This window comes from Balaenoptera musculus, chromosome 1 (assembly GCF_009873245.2).
Source record: "Balaenoptera musculus isolate JJ_BM4_2016_0621 chromosome 1, mBalMus1.pri.v3, whole genome shotgun sequence".
Lineage (NCBI taxonomy): Eukaryota > Metazoa > Chordata > Mammalia > Artiodactyla > Balaenopteridae > Balaenoptera > Balaenoptera musculus.
In genome coordinates, this window is record NC_045785.1 from 113,389,157 (window position 1) to 113,410,306 (window position 21,150).

Consider the following 21,150-nt stretch of genomic DNA (forward strand, 5'->3'; position numbering starts at 1 on the left):
ATGAACGTGAGAGATGGCAAAAGCATTTCTGTTGGGTCCAGTTCCTCCTCTTCCTCCAGCAGTTGTGGGGGAAGAGGCCATGGAAAGCAGAGTTGTTGCTATCCTTCTGTCCATATCCTGCTGCTCTTTCCTTTGGCGCTTCCCAAGGGCAGGGTCTGGCACTTCTGGCACTCTGGAAGGGGAAGAGGTTAGAGGTGGAAAGAAATGCCCAAAGGGTTTTGTGATGTACTGGAAAGAGCTAGATTCTAGGAGTCAGAAGACTTTTATCTCAAATCCTCACTCTGCCACTACTTCCCCTGTGGCCTTGGACAAGTCACTTTCACGCCCTATAAAATGAGAAACTGAACTAGATGATCTGAAAAGCCCACCCATCTCAAAAAGCTTATTATATTTTATGAGGATAGGGACCATATTATGTTTTCATCTCCCCAGCATCTAGCACAGTGCCTGGCACATAGTAAGTGTTCAAGAAATGCTGTGATTAGTGAATGAATGGATGAATCAAGGAACAAACTAACAAAATACTAAAATGAAGGGGCCCAAAGTGAAGTTCTTAAAGTTGGTCAGTTGGCGGCACCACCTCTCTACATAACCACAAAGGAGTGTTGATAGTCTCAGACCAAGGGAAAGGATTTAGATTAGAAAAGAATAAAGGTAAAAAAAAATGATCAGAGGACCGGATATTTCAAATGGAAAGCAGAACCTTGAAATTCTGACCCAGCTTCTGTTTTCCAAGCCAAGAGACAATAGGTCCAGTGCATTAAAAGGCATCGTGGCTGCCAAATGGACAAAGTGATGCAGGATGGGTGGAAGAGTAAACATGGCCCTGAGAGAGGGAGTGATTGGCACAAGTCACAAAGGAGCAGTCCCTGAGGCCAGGAGGTAGCCCCTGGGGCTCACCTGAACTTGGGCTGGGCACTCCCCTGCGGCCACCCCCTTCACACCCATCCCTTGCTGAAGGACCCAAACATCCTGGCACCCAGTCTGAATCTCTTTCACCCCTGGGTCTCTCCTATGGGGTTCATCAAACCCATTGTTGATTATCCTGAAAGGGCCCCTCTCCTCCCCTAGCACTCAAGGGAACTGAACGTCAAACATCTTAGTTAGCTAGCAGAGGACAGGAAGGTGCTGAATATTTTGAAAAAGCCTCATTCTTTTATCTACACCCTGCCCCTCACCCCTCGTCTTCTATTTTCCCCCATCACTGCAAATCCTGCAAAGGATAGGGATACGGGCACAAAAGGGGAGGACCCAATGATGCACTTTTTCCATTTAGGACTGAGATCATGGGGAGACAGGATGAGGTGTGGTAAGGGTATATCTCAGAATCCACAGCTCTGAAAGGGGGTTTGGGGGTTGGAGGAGAGAGTAGGGGTACCACTGACCTCTGTCTCCACAGATTAGAGTAGGAAAGGGTGAAATGGCAGTGGGAGTGGTAGAGGTTACAGGACTTCTTAGCAAGAAGAGAACTGAGGGCATGCCCCGGGCCTGCTCAGGTCCTCATAGGCTGTGTTCCCAGTAGGGAGGGAACAGGAAGCTGTGACTTCCTCTCCCCTTTTCCTCCCTGCCCTTAGCCTCAAAGTCACTTGATGCTGCAATGAATTCCAACCTGTGTTTTAGTTGGCACTGTTCCCTGGGCATGGTGATAATAGCTGCTCGGTCGGTACCTTGCTCCCTTGTGCCACAAACACCCCCAACTTTTCCTTTGAAATAATAATCACTCATGCAAATAGCAATGTATAAAGTGCTTTTTCATGTGTTATCTCATTTTACCACACCAATCCCGTAAAGCAGAGACTTTTACCCGAAAAATTTAAGCTAGGAAACTGAGGCTCGGGAGTAAAGTCACACAGCGAGTGAGGAGCAGATCTGGGACTCCAGAACTTCTGCTCTTTCTCTCTCAAATACCTATTCCCTGCCTCCATGCTCCCTCCCAGGCCCCTTCCTCCTGGCTCCAAGGGAGCATTTTCTGCAGAGAAGGGGGCCCCTGAACACTGTTAGGATTAGAGGGGGCTCCAGTTTGGTTCCTGTCATCCCTGAGATGGGGTATCTGTGGGCCTCTCCCTGGAGTGGAGGCTTGGGGCTGCCCTGCATTGTGGGATCATTCTCCCTCCCCCCCACCCTCTTCTGCATAGAGCTGTACACAAACACAAACACATTTATCCCAACGTTCAGGTTCTCTCTCACTCTGCCCCACCCACCACCAAGACCAACAGAGAAGTGGCAGGTCGTCCCTCCACCGCCCGCCCCCTGAGGTGTGGGCGTGGGCTGGGCCTCCAGGCAGCCAGAGGCCCCGAGAGAAGCAGAGAAGCGCTCAGATCTACACGGTCCTGCTGAGAGCCTTAGGTGGCCCCTGCCAGTCTGGCAGGCACCCCTGGCCCCTCTGCCCAGCACCACCGACGTCTGATGCCCTGCGATGCCCACGCCCAGCACCTCTGTGCCCCCGCCTGCTTTCTGGGTCAACACCTCTGGAGGCAGTGTGCTGAGTGCTGGTGAAGCTATGATGCCTGTTGGATTCCTAGCCCTGAGGGTTGCCCTGGCCTATGGGCTCGGGGGGGGGGGGCCATCGGCTTGCTGGGAAATTTGGCCGTGCTCTGGGTTCTGGGTAACTGCGCTCGGCGAGCCCCCTGCCCACCTTCTGACGCTTCTGTCTTTAAACTAGCTTTGGCAGACCTGGGGCTGGCACTCACTCTCCCCTTCTAGGCAGCCGAGTCGGCACTGGACTTCCACTGGCCCTTCGGAGGTGCCCTCTGCAAGATGGTCCTGACAGCCACCGTCCTCAACATCTACGCCAGCATCTTCCTCACCACGGTGCTGAGTGTTGCCCGATACTGGGTGGTGGCCATGGCTGCAGGACCTGGCACCCACCTCTCGCTCTTCTGGGCCCGTGTGGCCACCCTGGCCGTGTGGGTGGCAGCTGCCCTGGTGACAGTGCCCACGGCTGTCTTTGGGGCCAAGGGCGAGGTGACTGGCGTGCGTCTGTGCCTGCTGCGCTTCCCCAGCAGGTATTGGCTAGGGGCCTACCAGCTGCAGAGGGTGGTCCTGGCCTTTATGGTGCCGCTGGGCATCATCACCACCAGCTACCTGCTGTTGCTGGCCTTCCTGCGGTGGCGGCAACGGCAGGACAGCAGGGTCGTGGCCCGCTCCATCCGCATCCTTCTGGCCTCCTTCTTCCTCTGCTGGTTCCCCAGTCACGTGGTCCCTCTTTGGGGTGTCCTGGTGAAGTCTGACCTGGTGCCCTGGGACAGCACTTTCTACACCATCCATACCTATGTCTTCCTCATCACCACCTGCCTGGCACACAGCAACAGCTGCCTCAACCCCATGCCGTACTGCTTCCTAAGGCGGGAGCCCTGGTGGGCCCTGGCAGACACCTTCAGGGATCTGTGAGCAAGGCTGTGGCCCCAGGGCCGGGGCTGGGTAGAACAGGTGGCCCTAAAGGAGGTGGGCAGGCGGTGGATGGAGAGCACCCCTTGGGAGGGTGGCCCTTCTACCAGGCTTACCAACCTGGACAAAGGGACACCTGGGTGAAGGGGGCAACGTAAGCCCCCTCCTCTTTGTGGGGATCCACGCAGCCTAGGGAGAGAGAGGTTGGCCTCTCTGCCACGATGCAACACCCTCAGGGAACGTCTGATCTTTGATCCCCAACTCTGGCTATGGGGGAACAGGGAGGCTGGGACCCAGGTCAGGGCTGGGTATGACCAAGTGGAAGTCTCCACGTGGAGATGGGAATGATGAGGATCTGAGAATAAACCTCTGGAGCATCCACAAAGTGTCTGCACCTTTCATCTCAGTTCCACCTCCAGGTCAAGGTGGCCCAAAGGATTCTTTGCCCCATTTCTGCCTTCTGTGAGAATTCCCAGGAAAATTTCCCTAAGGGTTCTAGACTAATTGGGTCATAGGTCAGTGTCTATCTCCCTCTATCCCCTCCACCCTCCCTCCCTCACCTCAAATGGGGTGTACCCTTGCCCTTCTCTGGTGCTGGGGCCAAATATGCCCTTCTCCTCTGGCCACCTCTACCTTCTTACCATCTCATTAGTGTCTACAGAAACTTGGCGCCCACAGACACCTCAGCTGCAAAAGCTGTAGTTCTCCCTGCTGTGTGTGGGGTCTTGCTGGATCCCTAGCTCCAGCCAAGCTCGGAGTGCAAACCCCTGTTGCTGGCTGGGAGTACCCGTGTGTCTCTCCTTAAATCAGGATTTGGAGGGAGAAGTGAAGATAAGGACAAGCTGAGGATGTGGGTGGGGCATAGGGAGGCAAGAAATGCGGAAGGGGGTTGGGAGAAGAGGAGGCTGAATGTGCAGCTAGAGGAGTGGGAACCACAGAACAGGTGCTGATCTTCCTCCTCCCCCAAGGGCTTAGAGCATCAACTCAGGTGTCAGAACACCTGGATTCACATCCTAGGTCTGACACTAACCAGCTGAGGGACCTCGGTAAGTTACTTTACTTCTCTGTACCTGTTTTCTCAATTTAAAATGGGCTGTTAAGGATTTAACAGTGCCTGAAATAGAGTTTTAGCTGTTATTCTTACACCCCATGTAAAATGGAGACAGAGAGAAGAAAAAAGGAAGAAATAAGGGGGCAACTGGGAGACAGGGACAAGGAGCCATAAAGGTCTTGTCTGGAATTTTTACATGCTCTGGAGTGAAATGAAAGTTTTACATAAGGAACTGAGTGAGGAGTTGGCCCCTCAGGCCCCTCTTGAAGGTGTGCACTCCAGGGCAGGGGGTTCCCCTTTGGTTTCTGTATCCATAGATACCCAGCAATGATAAATGCTAGCCATCAGAAGGGACTTTCGGTGGGGGCAGCCCCTGGGAAGGAGGGAGGTGGCAGAGAGAAAATGGGGTGCAGCTCCCACTGCCATTGTCCCACCCCACCCCAAGGTCTGACATGTCTGAACCCAGCTGGGCACGGCGCCTCCTGAGTGAGTGGAGCCCCCTCTGGAGGGGGCACCGCCTGCACCAGCTCCATCCAGTTGCTGAACAGAAGAGGCTCTAAAGAGCCGCCTAATTCACACCATATTAAGCAAATGCTAAAGAGATTTAATTAGCCTCTTGATGTTTAATTTTCTTTCTTTGATAATGTTTAAACGGTTCCAAAATCCACATCTATTCCCAGCCAATTCAGGATGGAAAATCCTCCACCACTCAAGTGCCCCTCTTCCCACCCCCTGCAGCTCCTCTGATGGCCCTGCTGGGGCTCCGGATATTGGCTCCTCTGGGGGCATCGCTGCTTTATGGGCTTTATGGGACCCGGAGGTAAATATTGACAAAGTTTAAACAGGTCCAAGTCAGAGGTGAATGAATGCATGCAGACCCACCCTTTGGGATGGGAGAGGGAGGGGAGGGTGCAATGGAAAGGAGGCATTGCTGTGGCAAGAAGCTGGGCCCTGGCTCCCTGGAGCTCAAGCCAGAGCGCTGTGAAACTGCCAACAGGGTAGACAGAGAGTAAGACTGAGTTTCCAAAAATGGGAATAGAGAGGGGACAACGGACAGAATGGGAAAGACGTGAGAGAGGGACTAATCTCAGAGGAACTACCATGTCAGAGAAATGTGTGTCTTGTTTTGGGATCAAGGATGAAGAGGGAGTTTCAGTCCAGGGGCGGCAGGAGGGACAGAGCAGCTCTCCTGTGAGCTGTGGGCTTCTCGGAACCCATGCTCTGGGCTCTGCGTCCCCAGGTATCCGTTACACTCCTGACCAGCATCCTTCACTGGATCTCTAAGAATGCTGGAGGAGCCTGCATTCCCTTTCCTGGTGGTCTTTGGATGCTAACATCCCACTGCTCTGCCTTTACAACTTTGGGTCCCAGCTGCTTCCAGCTGACGTGGCACACAGCTGAGCCATGGGCCATCGTGTTGGAAACTTTGGAGCTCTGGTGTTTTTCGGCAGAGCAGCCTAGGAGGGGAAGTGGAGAACTGCAGCTAGGAGGGCTGGCCCTTTCCTGGCTCCTCTGCTGGGCTGGCAACCCTCTGCACCCAGGTTTCCCTGTCTATGAAATGAGAACAATTCCTACCTCACAGATTCCGTTATGGATGAGAAAGCACCTTGTCAAGGCCAGATGCTGACGGATGAGAATTACAGGAGTGGAGGGTGCTGGCTGTGCCCCCAGGCCAGCCCCCCACCCCAGGTGATTTCAATTCCTCTTTCTAGCTGAGGTCATGGGCCCCATCCTTCCCATCTTACTCCATGGGCTCCAACAGAGGTCTGTGCACTATGCCAGCATTTATACAACTCTAGACTCTCTCACCCCTCCCCCTACAGCCCCAGAGCAGGGTATTAACCAGAAACAGGAAGCAAAAAATTAACGAAAAACAAGAACTGAAACCTACTTAATCTCTCACTGCCTCTCAAAATGGCAAAGAGCAAATGAGCAGCTCCTAGGAGGGGAACCGTCTTAAAAAGGTTAAACCAGGGCTCTGGCACTGTGAAGAACAAGGGCAGAGTGAGGGCTGAACCTGAAAATGAATGACTCTGGGGAGAGGCTAACAGGAACTGTGCTGAAAGGGAGGGAAGGGGGCAAGAGGCTGATGCAATTCCTGAGCATGGCATGCAAATGAGATGAAAACAAGTTTTTTAATGTTGGAACCTCCAACAGCCACTGGAACCTAAGTGCCCCTTCATTATTATCCTTGTATTTGTGAGCGTCAAAGATGACAACAAAAAAAGGTTGGCAGCGGTTTCTTTTGTTAGCGCCCCCTGTCTTCAGGGAGGCAGTCACCCTTCCTGGGAGAGGAAGAGGCTCCTTTTGGAGGAACACACGTCATTGCCTGGCTCTCCCCCTCACCAGCACCCTCAGAACTGGCAGACATTAACAGACAGTACTTCCTGGGGTTCCAGGACTTTAATTTTCCCCATTTTATCTTTTTTTTTTTTTTTTTTTTTTTTAAACAATCAAATTTGCAGAAAACTGGCTGGGGCTGGCAGGCACTGGGGTGTGGGGGGGGGGAGGTCCATTGAAAAATCCCCCAAATTCACGCAGAGGTTTCAGGTCATGGTTGCTGAGGTGGGGGATGAGGTCAGGGTTTGTAGATTTCCCAACTCACCCAAGAACTGTTTTTCCAAATGGCTGGGGAAGAGATCAAAATGGGTCCCCCAGTACTATAGATGAGTGGAGAAGTCATTGTTCCCCCCATCCCTCAAGTTCTTCCGAGATGTAGAGATAGAGGGCTGCGATTTCTAATTGCCTACAATCTTCTCTTAAAAATATAAAACACGTGCAGTTGGCTTTGGTACAAAAAAGAAAACAACAACAACAAAAAAACATTCTGGTCCCTGTGAGTTTTTCCCCTCACCCCCCAACAAACCATTATGGCCACCTCAACCTGTATTCCATCAACTCTAGGAAGCCAGGTTATCTCCCTGGGGTTTCCATAGAAGACAGAGAGAAGGGGGAACAGCAGTAAGAGGTTGAGGGGAAGGGGAGAGGGACATGGCCCTGACCACAGCCCTTCCTGAAGGGGCAGTAGGGTCTTATGGCTGCAGCCTCTCCTCAAAGATGGGTGTTGCTCAGGAGGGGTGTCAGGGCTAGAACCCAGCAGCTGCACAGTTAAGCCTGAATAAACCCCAGTAGTGTTAAAGGACAAGGCCCCCTGATCCCTATGGCTTGGTTCCCATGTCCCTGGTCCTCTAAATCTCCCCTCTCCCTCCATAACTAATAAACAATAAATAAATAAATTTTCCTAAAGTAGAGGGAAGAAGGCATGAAAAATTGGCATCTGCAGTGTAGCTTCTGGATGCCACCAGGGGGCACTGTGGCCTAATACCCCCAGCTTCCTAAATGGCCCCGCGTGTCCAAGGATCCCAAGAGCTGGCAAGGACAATCAGCAGTTCTTTCAAAAGTTCCCTCGTCATTGGCAGATTGGAGTCCCCAGGTTTGCCTCCCTCAGTAATGTTCTTCAGGGGGACACGGGGTGGGGGGAGGGGCCCCCTTAGCTCTCTGAAGCTACAGGCTCCCCGTCGCGGCTCTCAGTCTCTTCTGGGATGTCCTGCATTCGGGTGAAGTCTGAAGAAGGACGGGGCAAAGTTAGTGAGTGAACAGATGCTCCTGTGATCAACTGAACCCCTACACTGACGCCTCCCCGTCTGTGGGCTGAGGAGCTCAGAGAGCTGTGAGGGAGGGCAGAGGTCTGTAATCCTTGGGTGAGGGGAAAACCTCTGTCAACAAAGTAAGGTATCCACACCTAAGTACTTGGTAAGTATATGGAGACACAATTTGATTAATAAAATACAAAATATGTTAAGATTAGTATTACATGAAGTCACAGTAGCTTTGGGTTATTTTGTATTTCCTGTATAAGAACTTGGAGGGCTTTGAAATTGTTTTACTTTGAAAATCTACTTCTGCTTGAAAAGGCTGGGAATCATGGACTTACTGGAGCAGAGGCCCCTACATTCTTTGCTTCCTAGAGTTCCACTTCCCATCTACCAGGAGGCAAAACAGGAAGTGCTCTGTGCCCCTCCCAAGAGTTACTGTAGACCTCAGTGGTTGGTTAGGGACCATCATAAATATTCCCGTGCTTTAGGATGCAGGCTTCATTTGGAAACCACAGCCCAAGGGTCTGTACCCAGGTTACATCCCATTTCCATTCCATGTCTCCACCAGGATCTCACCTCGTGGACTATGGGGTGGAGACAGACGGCTGCTACCTTCCTCCTCACTGCCGGTGTCGGGGTCACTGCTATCTTGCAGCCGCTCATCAGGGCTGCCCAGCTCCTGCCTCTCTCGATCCTCAAAGGGTCGATGGACAGAGCGAATAGTCACAGGCAAATCCAGGCGGTCATGGCCTCGGCTGGGCTGTGGACAGCAGGCCAGAAAAGCAGGAGGCCAGGGAATGAGCAGTGTGAAGACTCAACTCTCAGCACCTCTACCACTGACTGATTTCTTTCCGCACCCATTGCAACTGTTCAGTCCTCCCATCAGTATCCTATATCCTTCAAGTCTGATGCCTGATGTCATTTGGCCTCAAATCTCCAATTCCTTTCTGGCTCTCTCATGGACCCTGATGTCCACCCTGATGTCAGTTCACTACTTCAAGCTTCCTTACCTGTGGGGGGGTGAAACTTAAGTACAGGGCATCGCCTGCAGGGAGGCTACGCCGCCTCGGATCCAGAGGCCGCCGGGCCCAGGGGGCCTCAGCTGGGAGTGGTTCCGTGTGGCCCAAGGCGGCCAGCTGCCTGCGAGCCTCTTCGGCCTCCCGCTCCAGCAGGGCGCGGGCCTGCTCGCTCTCTCGGAGCCGGGCTTCCAGGCTGCCAGCCTCCGTCGCCCGCTCTTCGCCGAGGCGTCGGCAGCGCCGTAGCTCCTCTTGCAGCAGCGTGTGTTGCCGCTGCAGCAATGCCAGTTCCGTAGCCTGCTTTTCAGGAGCCACAGGGGCAGCCCCGGCTCTGCCAGCCTCCCCATCCCGGGAGTTGGCTCGGGTCAGCTTCTCCCGCCGCTCGGGGCCCTCAGGGAACCGGGCTTCCATCAAAGTGTCCTGCTGGGCCACAGCCGCCTGCGGGTGGAATGGAGACGGAGGGGTGTATCAGGACCCCGTTTCTTCTACCCCTCACCCTCACTCCCCAGGGCCCAGGTCATGATTCCTGGAGAGCTCGAATCGGGAAGGCTTAGAAAGGCCTGTTAGGATGATTCTGTCCCACCTAAATGGGCAGCTCGGGTCTGGCTCCTCCCCTTCCCATGCTAGCCCTTGCCCCACTGACCTGTAGGCCATGTAGAAGTCCATAGAGATTGACCAATCGCTGCAACGCTTCCTGAGGACAGAGGAGAGGGTGGGAACAGAGTCCAAGCTTCAGGATGGGAGAACTGCCCAGAAGTTGAATAAGTGTGGGCGTGGGACAATAAGACTGCAAGTACTTTGAGGTGTACACTCCCCCTCCCAACTCCAAACTGGGCTCTAATTTCTCAGATGAGAGTACCCCTCCTTCAGTCGCCTATATCATCACATTCCCATCTCACCTCCTGGGGAGATCTCAGCTGATTTCCATTTCGATCCTGCAGAAACGGGCAAGGATGGGGAATCAGCAGACACACAAGTCCCTGGTGCCTGTCCCTGATAGCTCTGAGTCAAGGATCTATAGGGCAGCTGTCCCTTTCCCTCCCTCTAGCCAAGTCCTGACACCTCCTGAAACCCACCTTCTGGCTGGAGTCTGAGTCAGCTCTGCAGAGCTCAATGGAGCCATTGAAGGTTCTGGCCTCACCATCTGTTGAGAAGGGGAAAAGGATGGGCCGAACTACTTCCCCAGCACCCCGATACCACTCAGTCCCTGGTACCACCCCATTCTCTTTAACCCCTCCCACATGCTACCTTGGTCCCCTGCCCTGGCACTCACTGGCAGTGACTCCAGGACTCGTGTTACCACCGCTGTCCGGTTCCACAGACAGGGCTGGTTCCCGGGGTGTCAAGAGCAGCTCCACTCCAGGCCCCACCAGCAGGTCTTTCAGGCCCTCCACTGCGGGGAAAGAAGAGGTGAGGACAGCAGCAACAGAGAATCCTGCGGGGGATGGGAGGGGATGCCATTCGCTCAGTACACGGAACATGCAGGCATCTAGGGGAATGCCCCCTGCACATGTAGTGGGGTCTCACTGCCACCACCACATACAAGGCAAAGGTCATTAAAGGTGCCCAAGGGGCAGCACAAGTATGTGCAGGATGAGAGGTGTCAAACAGCAGCAAGGACCATCTTCCCCCGCAAGCAACAGGCACTCAGGGAAGTTATGGCCTATGGGGCTGACGTCCCCCTTGTCTGTGTGTGTCTAGCCACGGGTCCATATCTTGGGATGGTGAGTGGATGAGTGTGGACTCTTCCCTAGGAGCTCCCTCACCCTCACGGATGGCATCCTGCAGCAGCCGCTCGCCACGAGGGGACTCGAGGGACTCAGAGCGGAAAAGCCCCCTGGGCAGGGTGGGCAGGGGCATCCCGCTGCCGCCATCCTCTTCCACCTGGAAGTGGGTCATCTCGGCAAACAGCCCAACCTTCTCCTGCAGCAGCTCCACCAGTGCCCGGTCTTTCTGCTGCAGCTCCACTGTGGATGAGAAACAGGTGAGCACCCAGAAGAGCCAGTAGTGGAGGGGCAGCCCCAGGGGTCAGGGGCCAGGCCTGGGCAGAGTGGCAGGATTCAATTTTGATTTTTTGGCATTTATGAAAAAGAAAATAACTTTTTTTTGGGAAAAGTAACACGTACTTTTGTTTTAAAAACAAAAGTAAAACAATGTGTGGCAGGGACTGCAGGCTGTCCACCAGTTTTCATTCTCCCCACCTTCCTTTAATTAGAGAAGGTGTGCAAGTTTCATCTGGGCACACAGCTGCCCAGTTACACTCGATTTTCCAGCCTGGCTTGCAGCTAGGCATTGGCACGTGACTAAATTCTGGCCAACAGATGTGAGAGTCTTCCAGATCTGCCCTTAAAAAAAATCGGTATAAACTCTCCTTGTTCTTTACCCCTCCTTGCTAGCTGGGATGCAGATGTGATAGCAGGAGCTGGAGTAGTGATGGAGACACAGACATAGAGGACATAGAGATGGGGAATCTTCACATTGAAGAGGGCAGAGCTGCACAACTACTCTGTACTTCCCACTTCTGGACTCTTATGTGGAGAGAAATAATCTAGGACTCTTATGTGGAGAGAAATAATCTACCTCGTGTAACCGACTGATTTTTGTTAATCTTTTTGTACAGCAGTTAGATCATACCCCAATTAATATAAGGCCCTATAGTAAAAAAGTAAGTTACTGTCTTAACCCTGTTATTCCTAGTTTCCCTGCCCAGAGGAAGCCACAGTAATAATATCTTATCTTCCTAGAGATATTGCACACACATACACAAAATACATATGACATATATCTATCCCCAATATTTTCACATCAGTGGTAGCATATACTTTACAGTGTTTTAAACCTTGCTCTTTTCGTTTAACAATATATTTTGGTTATGGATCTACATCAGCCCTCATAGAGCCATCTCACTTTTTAGACAGTATTCCACTGTGTGGATATATCATAAATTATTTAAACAAACTCTGTGGGTGGACTTACTCTTGATACGCCGCAGGTAAGCCTCATCCTCTGTCTCAATCAGGGGGAAGTCCTCCCTGGATGGGCATCTGGAGGGATAACAGGTTGGGTGGGGTTTGGGGAAGGAAGTCAGGTTACACACCAGGAATCTGCCTACCCTCCTTCCCAAACGTGCTCTATTTCTCCTTGGTAAGCCTCATCAGCTCCACGCCCTGGCTTCATCCACTCCTGACTCTCTCCTTTTCCTAGCACTGATCATCTGCATCTACTGGTCTGTCCCTCTCCAAAGGTCACCTGGAGAGGTAGCATAGTGCAGAGGGACAACTACAGTTTTTGGCATCAAGCACCCTGGGCTCAAATCCTGGCTCCACAATTTACCAGGTGGTAACCTCTCTATTTCCTCATGTGAGAAATGGGGACAATATCTTCCTCACAGGTTTTCTGTGAGGATTAAATGAAATAATGTACCACTGCTTTGAACACGGCAGAAGCTCAATAAATCAATTATAATGAATAATATTATTTTCGCAACTACAAATATTAATATTATTAATAAAAAGGGCACTATAGATCTATTGTCAATGGGACAGGTACTTTGCCTTGTTTTCCTAGAATAGGTAATTTCATACTTTGCACGCATTTCTGAAAAATTTGTTCAAAGTCTTAACTGCAGAAGTAAAAAAAAAAAAAAATAGGTTTACATAATATAAAGTGGAGAAGAATACATTCTCTGAAAGCTAAAAAAAAAATCATAGGACTTCCCTGGTGGCGCAGTGGTTTAGAATCCGCCTGCCAATGCAGGGCACATGGGTTCGAGCCCTGGTCCGGGAAGATCCCACATGCCGCGGAGCAACTAAGCCCATGCACCACAACTACTGAGCCTGCGCTCTAGAGCCTACGAGCCACAACTACTGAACCCGTGTGCCACAACTACTGAAGCCCACGTGCCTAGAGCCTGAGCTCTGCAACAAGAGAAGCCACTGCAATGAGAAGCCTGTGCACCGCAACAAAGAGTAGCCCCTGCTCGCTGCAACTAGAGAAAGCCTGCACACAGCAACAAAGACCCAAACCAGCCAAAAATAAATAAATAAATAAAATATTAAATTACTTAAAAAAAAATCATAACCATCCTAACTGAATTTATTCTTCAGGCATAATCTTTGAGAATCCATTTTCAACATTTTACATGCACTTCACTTTTTTTATCACAACAGACACACAGTTGACTGCCTCAAATCTAATGTGTGTCCAACAGAAGCCAAAGATCTGCTGCTTCAGCACATGAAATGATTTCCTTCTTGCCTCTGTTGTATGGAGTTTGAGTTTTGCTCCTCTTACCACTAGTATCAATGCTTTCATTTTCCTCTTTTTCTTTATTTCTTTCTTTCTTTCTTTATTTTTTTTAATTTTTTTTAGCTGTGTTGGGTCTTCGTTTCGTGCGAGGGCTTTCTCTAGTTGTGGCAAGCGGGGGCCACTCTTCATCGCGGTGCGCGGGCCTCTCACTATCACGGCCCCTCCCGTTGCAGGGCACAGGCTCCAGACGCGCAGGCTCAGCAGTTGTGGCTCACGGGCCCAGTTGCTCCATGGCATGTGGGATCTTCCCAGACCAGGGCTCGAACCCGTGTCCCCTGCATTAGCAGGCAGATTCTCAACCACTGCGCCACCAGGGAAGCCCCTCTTTTTCATTCATTTTTAGAAAATAAAGGTAAAAGACAGTACAATCCAAATAATGGCCCACTGCCTACAGACTAAGATGTTAATGGAGGTGAAATTGTACTGCTGGCTGGCAGGTATGCCAGAATGTGACAGCTTAAAGTATTCCTTTAGCTTGTCAGCTCATGCTGCATTTGGAAGGTGGTTGCGGTCGTCATCACATAAAGTGCGACTTTACAGGACAGTAGAACATAGATGACATTTCCTGCCTTGGGCCATCTTGTCTCTCCCCTGGCCTCTGCCTCCACCTCTGAACCCTGGGTTCCATTCCTGGGAGTGCTGTGGCCTGGGGCCTGAAACTGCAGGTACTGTGAGGCCATACACACACTCACACTCGCACGCTCTGCTGAATGACGCGGATCCAGGTGCTCCGGTCATCCCGGGATGCCGTGTGGACCTCATACATCTCAGGGGGTGCTGCGCTGATCAGAAACATCCCTTTCTCCTGGTTGGCGATGTCCCGCACGATTAGATTCTGCAGTGACACCACCGAGGGCTTGTCCTGCCAGTCAGGGGAAAGGAAGGATTAAAGCTGGGAATCCTGACCCCTGGATATTTGAGTCTTCAGTCCTTTTGGAATACCCAAAGGATTGAAGAGTCAGCCGAGAATACAAGTTAAGAACCCAGGCTCTGGTGCCAGCCAGACAGGACTTAGAAACGTTTGTGACCCTTGACGATTTAATTAACTTTAAGCTTTACTTTCCACATCTACAAAAAGAGGATAATAATGGGCCTTCCTCACAGGTGTAAAAGTGCCTGCATACAGTAACAATTTGTCTTGGCTATTCTTATTTCTCCTTATTATATTATAGTAATGGTTACAATAACAGCTGTTTGACACTGGAGGATTCCAGGGTTCTTCCAGGCTGGGGTAAGAAAGCAAGAAGGGCCTCAACACTTGTCTGTGCTGAGGAAGAAGAAGGTAGAAGGTCTCACCAGGGTAGGAAAGATGTACTTCTGGTCCTTCTCCTGGAGGAATACCAGCACATCTGTCATCAGCAGCATGAGCACATCTGGCAGGAGGATAAAGGCAGGAGGACAGTCAGCATTATAGAGTGTCTGAGCAGCTGTTTTTCTTTCTCAAGGACCAGGTCTACCCCATTAGGTTAGAGCTCCTGTTTCCCCTCTTCCTGACCTCTCTCCCTCTGGTTGCTTCCTCCACTTTTGCAGACCTCCCACCTCTCCCATTCTTATAGCTCAGAAATGGGGGGTAAATGCATGTGCCATCAGATAAATCAGCTTCTTGGGCTAGAGGTGCCCATAAGCGATCATCCAATGCCTGTGGAGAAAACCCTCTTTATACAACGAATGCGGGTTTCTTAACCTGGGGTCTACAGACCCCCTAGGATGTCTACTGTTGGGCTTCAGAGGCTCTGCAAATCCTCTGAAATTGCATAAGCAACTTTACATATTAATATATCACACATGTGTATTTTTCTGTGTGAAAGGGTCCAGAATTTTTGTGAGGGAAAAAGGATTCCCAGAGCCTTTCAGTTCCATGTTGAACAACTGACTAACATAAGACCTTTTTGGATATTTGGTCTAAGCTCCCCCCTACCCCAGCATATTGCCACTTCTCATTTTGTGCTCCACAGGGAGGGGAACAGTTGGGTTCCTTATCCAGCTCTCCCACCACTGAACAATCCCAATCTCCTTCAACCCCAGCAGGCCCTGCTTTGATTTTCCTTCTCTGCCCCACCTTCCAGGCTCTCAGATCCTAAGAGGTCCTGTGCTTTAAGACTTAAGGGGAAATAAAGGTCAAGCCCAAGAAAGCTGGATGTCACAGTCGAGAAGACACACACTTACCCTTTGCCCTTGGAGATCTTTCTAAGTTGTGGGCACACAGAAGGGGAGGGATGTCAGAAATAAAGCTCTCCACCCTTGCTATTTTTAACCCCCCCATGCTTTATATTCTTAGCTTCTGCGTGGGAGGGATGGGAAGGAGAGAAAGGGATGAAGGAGTGGCTGGTGAAGCCTGCAATACTCAAGCCTACGGAGTGGGGATTTCATGACACAGGACAGAGGTGCAGGCAGACTCTGGCCTCAGGTAGCACGGTATACTTCTGCCCCTCATTCCTCACCCCCACAGCCAAGGCCTGCAACTCTCTTGTCTTGATTGAGGTAGGAAAGCGTTGGCCAGTGCAGTCTGGGAAGAGAGCCTGGGAAAAAGTGCCCCAGCCCAACATGCCCCGCCCCCTTTTCTCTTCTCCTCAGCCCGCCCTTCCCTGGGCTCCGCCCCCTCCCGTGGGCCTTCCCTAGCTGTGTTCCCAAAGCTCCTGTCCATTCCCCAGCCCTGGTGGCTGGGATTCCAGCTGGTAGAACCAACTACCCTGATCTTGTCCTCTGCTCCTGGAATTTCTCTGTTTTCCTCATCAAAACCGGTAGCTTTCTGGGCATGCAAGAACCAAAGAAATGAATAAATACTGACAAGGAAGTCCTTGTATCGCACGTGAAATCCAGTATTCAGACTTTTGTTGCAACAGAGACCACATATTTTCCTCCCACTGGGTCTCCCCCTGGGTATAGGGCTGCATTAAAAGAGGTCCTAAGGGCTTGGATGCTTCTCCTTCTTTATATCTGACCGCGGACTCTTGCCTGGCCTGCCAAGCTGACCACTGACCTTTGAAGCGCCCAGTAGCTGTCTTCCAGAGCAGGCAACCATCGTGGATGAGCTTGCGCCGCAGAAGCTCCTCTCGGCCAAAAGGGCCCTTGCCAGGCACCGGGGTCTGGGCCCGAGGGTCCATACGGTTGTAGATCTCCTGCAGGCGGGCCCCTTTCTCCAGCTCGTGCACATCCTGGTCTACGTTGGACAGCAGCTCCTTCACCAGCCCCAGTGCCGTCGTCAGGTCCTGGCGCTCCTCCTCGATCCCTGACACCGGGGGTCAGCATGACAGAGGGATGGCTCAGCCAAGCTTCAAGCCAGCCCCAATTCCCACCAATCTCGATTCCCACCTTCAGAGGCTGCCCAGCATTCCACATCTGACCCTATCCCTCCCCCCTTGGTTATCCCGAGCCATTTCTCACCCCAGATAGCCCTCTCCCACCTTCCTCCCTCCCAGGCTCTTCCTCTCACCGTGGGAATGCTGCAGGATCCGGTTGATGAGCACCGGGTACTTGGTGATGCGCTGAGTCACCAGTAGGATGCACTCCTGTACACCATGCCGCTTCAGCACGGCCGAGCGGGTCACTTTCTACAAGAGCAGAGGAGGGCTCAGGGCCAGAGTGGGGCCCGAGGGGAGGGCAACAGAAAGAACGCTGGAGCGTTCTTGGAGCCTAAGCCCTGGTGCCGGCCCTAACTTGGCCATTTACCTCACACCGGTCGGCGTAGGTGACCCAGTCTGGAAAATGGGGACGACAAGGTCACAGGTTTATTGTGAGGACCAAAGTAGCAAAAGCACTTGCTCTACTGCTATGAGGGGCTGCTGATGGGATCCACGAGCGGATGTGTTCACAAGGGTTGGGCCACTAGAGGAGGCTGAGTGTGGGTCCTGGAGAGGTTTGCTCACCCGGATGAACTGCTGAAAGCGTTTGTCTCGGGCATATAGCTCCTTGTAGAGCTTTAAGGCCTTGGTGTGGCGGCTACAGAACTCCGAGTAGGTCTTCCGCATCTGCTCTGCGCTGGGACCTGAGAACTAGAAGTTAGGGGAGCAGGGCTGGGTCAGCATTTCCCCAAAAGCCAAATCTCATCCCCAACACCCTCTGGCCTCCCACCAAACAGGCGGGCTTCCTGCCTCTCCAGCTCTCTCTGGCTCCACCCCCTAGAGTTTCGAGATGAGAAATGCCCACTCTAGTCACACCTCCTCCCATGAATGCTGCCCATGGGTCCTGCCTTTTCTCACCTGGCTGATGAGCAGGTCACCCAAGCGATGGATGACGAAGTTCCGGGTGCTGCCAGGGCACAGGGCCTGGCGTCGGCGTTCTAACATCTGGCTGAGGAAGCGTGTATGGATGTCACTGAGTTCGTCCACGCAGGGGAACAGGCCCTGGACCACTCCCGGCTCCAGCTGTAGCTCTTCCAGCATCCCCGTGCGGAAGAGGCGGGTCATGATCTTCAGGGTCCGCACATGGTGTAGCTCTGTCTGGATCAGCTCTGTGGGTACGATGGGACACATGGCCTCTACCCTGGCTTGGCCACAATTGGTGGGGCCTAGGCTGGGGACCTCAGGGCTCATTTGAGGTTTTCAAGATCCCTTCCAGGTTAACATTCTGCATTATTACAATCTTAGATCATTTTCTAATCATTTTTTAATCTTTATGCCGTGCCATCTTAAGCTATGAGCTGTTTTAGGGTCAAGAACCATGTGTCCCCAACATGTCTAGGTTTCCCACAGTTCCCAGTACAGTGTTGGAACAGGCAGAGAGGAAAGACTAAGAATTGACTGGAAGGAAGGGATAAAGAAGGGCTTTGGAGGTCAACAGCCCAAAAGGTGGGGGCCTAGTGGCTACTTGTGGGGATGCCAGGCAGGGTCTTGAAGGCCAATGGGATAAGAGGGAAGGGGCTTGAGAGGTAGGGGCTGGCAGAGGAAGGACACAAAGAAACAGGACTGGTGACAAAAGAGAAGTCTGGGGTGGTCTTCTTGGCTCACCATAAATGACATCCTGCTGCTTCATCACCTCCTTTTTATGCTGCTGCAAGAAGTTGCTATCCACAGCAAGGCTCCAGGAATCAGCTGCAAAGTCCTTCTCATCCATCTCAAAGTCACTCATCAGCTCATTGTAGATCACCTCCGCACCTGGACGTGAGTGGGGGAAACAACTCGGACCCCAATTCTCTTCCCTGGGTCCTGGGCCCTTCTCTAGATCCCTTCCCGCCTTGCCGTTCCCAGGACTGCTCCCACCTGCCCCTCATGCCCTGGTCTCCCTGAGGTCCGGGCACAGTCACCTTCGTCAATGAGGGACTCCACTGACAGGGTCCGGTTCCGCATGTTGAGGGAGTCTGTGGACTGTGAGAGGATCCGGCGCAGCCCCAGGGGAGACTCATCGTTGAAGTGTCTGAGGGGAGGGGAGCCTTGTTGCATCACCCGACGACTCGGGCAAGAGTCCCCTTCCCGGGTGGGGACCCAAGGTGGGATCCCAGAGGCAGTCACCCCAAGTTCTCCTTACCTGTCTGTCTGTAATTCTGAACTCAGGGATGGGAAAGACCTCTCAGCCCCCCGCCTCCACTGCCATACTCTGCCTGCCTGGCTCCCCCCTTCCCCAAGCAGAGGCTCACCCAGCAATGTTGGTGGTGGAAACACTTTTGGCTAAAGACAAGGAGGAGCGGCCACGGCGGGAGCCAAGCAGGGACTGTCGGAAGCTGTCGGAGGGGTAGATGGCAGAGCTGGGCCGCTCCCGAGTGGTGGCTGTCGGGGGGATACCAAGTAGGCAAGCGTCAAACCTGGTGCCTTCCCAGGATTCAAGCCTCCCAGGCTCCTCGACTAGAAGTGAGGCCTCCTCTCCTGCCCCACCTTTAGCCCTGTTCTAGTCAAAGAAAGATGATAACAGTAATTCTACCCGTATGTTTGTGCAATACTTTTAATGTTTATAAAGAGCTTTTCTTGCCTTATCTCTTTCCCGCCACAAGACTGTGAGCAATCTGCAGCTCAGGACGGTTAAGAGACTTGTCTGGGGTGACTCAGCTAATGGCTGAGCAGAGATTCGGACTCTGGTCTTTTTTTTTTTTTTTTTAACATCTGTATTGGAGTATGATTGCTTTACAATGTTGTGTTAGTTTCTGCCGTATAACAGAGTGAATCAGCTATATGTATACATACACAGACTCTGGTCTTTTTGACTAAGCACCACGCTCTTTCTGTTACACCAGATCTGTCTGAATTGGCCCTTGACAACTTCTGCCAACATTCCCAAGTGCAGTGTAAATAACTAATAATAATAATATAAGGTGTGACCAGACTCAGATGACCAGCCATCCCAAGCCTTCGTCCCCATTTGAATTCTCCTGTCCTGCCCCTAAGCCCAACAGTCCGGACCTCCCTTATGACCCCACCAACAGCATCCAATTGAAGAGAGGAAGGCACTGTGCCAGGGAACGACCTCAGGGGGGCAGCAGAGCTCATGGGCTGAGAGGCCTGGGGTCCAGGGTCCTATGGGGGCTCCAGCATCCTCACTACTCACTCTTACTGCGAAGTGAAACAGACTGCAAGGCAGTGTTGTTCTTCAGCAGGGCAGCTTTCTGTTGCTGTGAGACAGAGAGCAAGAGAGAGACACCAAGAACAGCTGTCACCCTAGGGTCACCCCCAAAGGCCCAGGGCAGGAGCTGGGTGGCTGCCCCCTAGGGAGAAAGCTGGCACGATGGCTAAGGGCATCAGGGTGGCTGAGCCCAGTGCTGAGGGGATGTGTCTACAGCAACAGGCTGGCCCCCTCTTGCAGGGCCTGTGGCCTGGGGTGGAGGGTCTGGGCTGCCCCCTGGTGAGGAGAGGGGTTGAGTAACACAGGGCGAGGAATGAACGGAAAAGGCATGAGGGTACCGCACACTCACTACCCTCTCCCCCAGCCCTCTGCCCTCCCTGCCATCTCACCTTCTGCTTGACCTTGGTACAGTTGGCGAGGGTGTCTTTACAGCGGTTGTGGATAGTCACATTGCAGGCTGGGAGGGTGGGGTAGAGAGGGTGACGGGAGGGCCAGGTGGTACGGAGGGGACACACCCACATGCAGACACCCATCTCCCCATGGCCACACAGCCTGAGACTCTCCCCCTTCCCAGACTCCTCGGCCATCGCCGCACCCCAGTCCCTCTCCTCCCGCCTCCCCCCTTCCTTCAAGCAGGAGATGAAGTGAGGGGGTATAGGTGTGGACTGCAATTAAGCCATCAGGAGGGGTAGGCAATCCTGACTCAGAGATGACCTGCGAGGTGGACTAGAGGGAAGAAGGGGTTACTGGCTGCCAGAGATGAGCTCAAGAAGCACAAAGGTGGTTGAGAATGACAGATGGCAGAGAGGACGCCCACGGAACAGAAGGTGGCACAGGAGCAGCTGGGATGGGAGCTAGGGGCAGAGAGGGGGAAATGAACATCCCCTGAGCTTGATCCTAACCACCCCTTGAGGTAGATTCAATGATCCTCATTTTATAGATGAGGATCCTGTCTCCTGGAGAGGTTAAACCATCTGCCAGAGGTCATACAGCTAGTGGTAGAGCTGGGGTTTAACTCAGGAGTGTCTGTGCACTTCCTGTTGAGCCATACGCATGCCCACAAACTCTGGCTAGGCCTAAGCAGTGCTAAGGCTGATGGATCCAGCGGTAGAGCGGGGGACAGGCCATGCCCTGCCCCTGCCCGACACGCCTGCCTGCCTTCTGCACTGCTCAGCTATGCTTGCTATGACTCCAGCCTCCCTTCCGGACCCGGGGAGTCTTGTTCCCCAAGTAAGGTAAACCCACAGCTCCCACACTCCATCTGCTTCTCCCTCATCACCCACCCCACCCTGCCATGGGGTAG

At 52.5% G+C, this 21,150-nt stretch overlaps 2 protein-coding genes across 11 annotated transcripts in view; one reads left to right on the forward strand and one right to left on the reverse strand.

The window, feature by feature from the left end:
* Positions 1 to 2,252: 2,252 nt before the first annotated feature.
* RXFP4 (relaxin family peptide/INSL5 receptor 4) lies at positions 2,253 to 3,662 on the forward strand. Its single transcript, XM_036868066.1, is given in 2 exon segments — positions 2,253 to 2,551; positions 2,554 to 3,662. Coding segments are annotated over 2 exon segments (1,113 nt in total). The 5' UTR covers positions 2,253 to 2,416; the 3' UTR covers positions 3,532 to 3,662.
* A 1,384-nt stretch (positions 3,663 to 5,046) lies between these two features.
* Positions 5,047 to 21,150, reverse strand: part of ARHGEF2 (Rho/Rac guanine nucleotide exchange factor 2) — a 32,772-nt gene continuing 16,668 nt past the window's right edge. For 7 of the 10 annotated variants that reach the window (XM_036860964.1, XM_036860991.1, XM_036861002.1 and 4 more), the window contains 20 exons: positions 20,237 to 20,304; positions 19,833 to 19,896; positions 18,931 to 19,060; positions 18,601 to 18,710; positions 18,305 to 18,451; positions 17,558 to 17,808; positions 17,225 to 17,350; positions 16,792 to 16,909; positions 16,339 to 16,587; positions 14,655 to 14,731; positions 14,051 to 14,220; positions 12,027 to 12,094; positions 10,817 to 11,017; positions 10,324 to 10,443; positions 10,127 to 10,194; positions 9,950 to 9,985; positions 9,694 to 9,744; positions 9,045 to 9,488; positions 8,611 to 8,794; positions 5,047 to 8,002 (listed from right to left, as the gene is read on the reverse strand). In XM_036860964.1, the coding sequence (XP_036716859.1) occupies positions 7,929 to 8,002; positions 8,611 to 8,794; positions 9,045 to 9,488; positions 9,694 to 9,744; positions 9,950 to 9,985; positions 10,127 to 10,194; positions 10,324 to 10,443; positions 10,817 to 11,017; positions 12,027 to 12,094; positions 14,051 to 14,220; positions 14,655 to 14,731; positions 16,339 to 16,587; positions 16,792 to 16,909; positions 17,225 to 17,350; positions 17,558 to 17,808; positions 18,305 to 18,451; positions 18,601 to 18,710; positions 18,931 to 19,060; positions 19,833 to 19,896; positions 20,237 to 20,304 (2,756 nt within the window). In that variant the 3' untranslated portion in view covers positions 5,047 to 7,928. The remainder of the gene's footprint in view (positions 8,003 to 8,610; positions 8,795 to 9,044; positions 9,489 to 9,693; positions 9,745 to 9,949; positions 9,986 to 10,126; positions 10,195 to 10,323; positions 10,444 to 10,816; positions 11,018 to 12,026; positions 12,095 to 14,050; positions 14,221 to 14,654; positions 14,732 to 16,338; positions 16,588 to 16,791; positions 16,910 to 17,224; positions 17,351 to 17,557; positions 17,809 to 18,304; positions 18,452 to 18,600; positions 18,711 to 18,930; positions 19,061 to 19,832; positions 19,897 to 20,236; positions 20,305 to 21,150) is intronic. The other 3 variants (XM_036861031.1, XM_036861049.1, XM_036861040.1) reach the window with 1 other exon arrangement.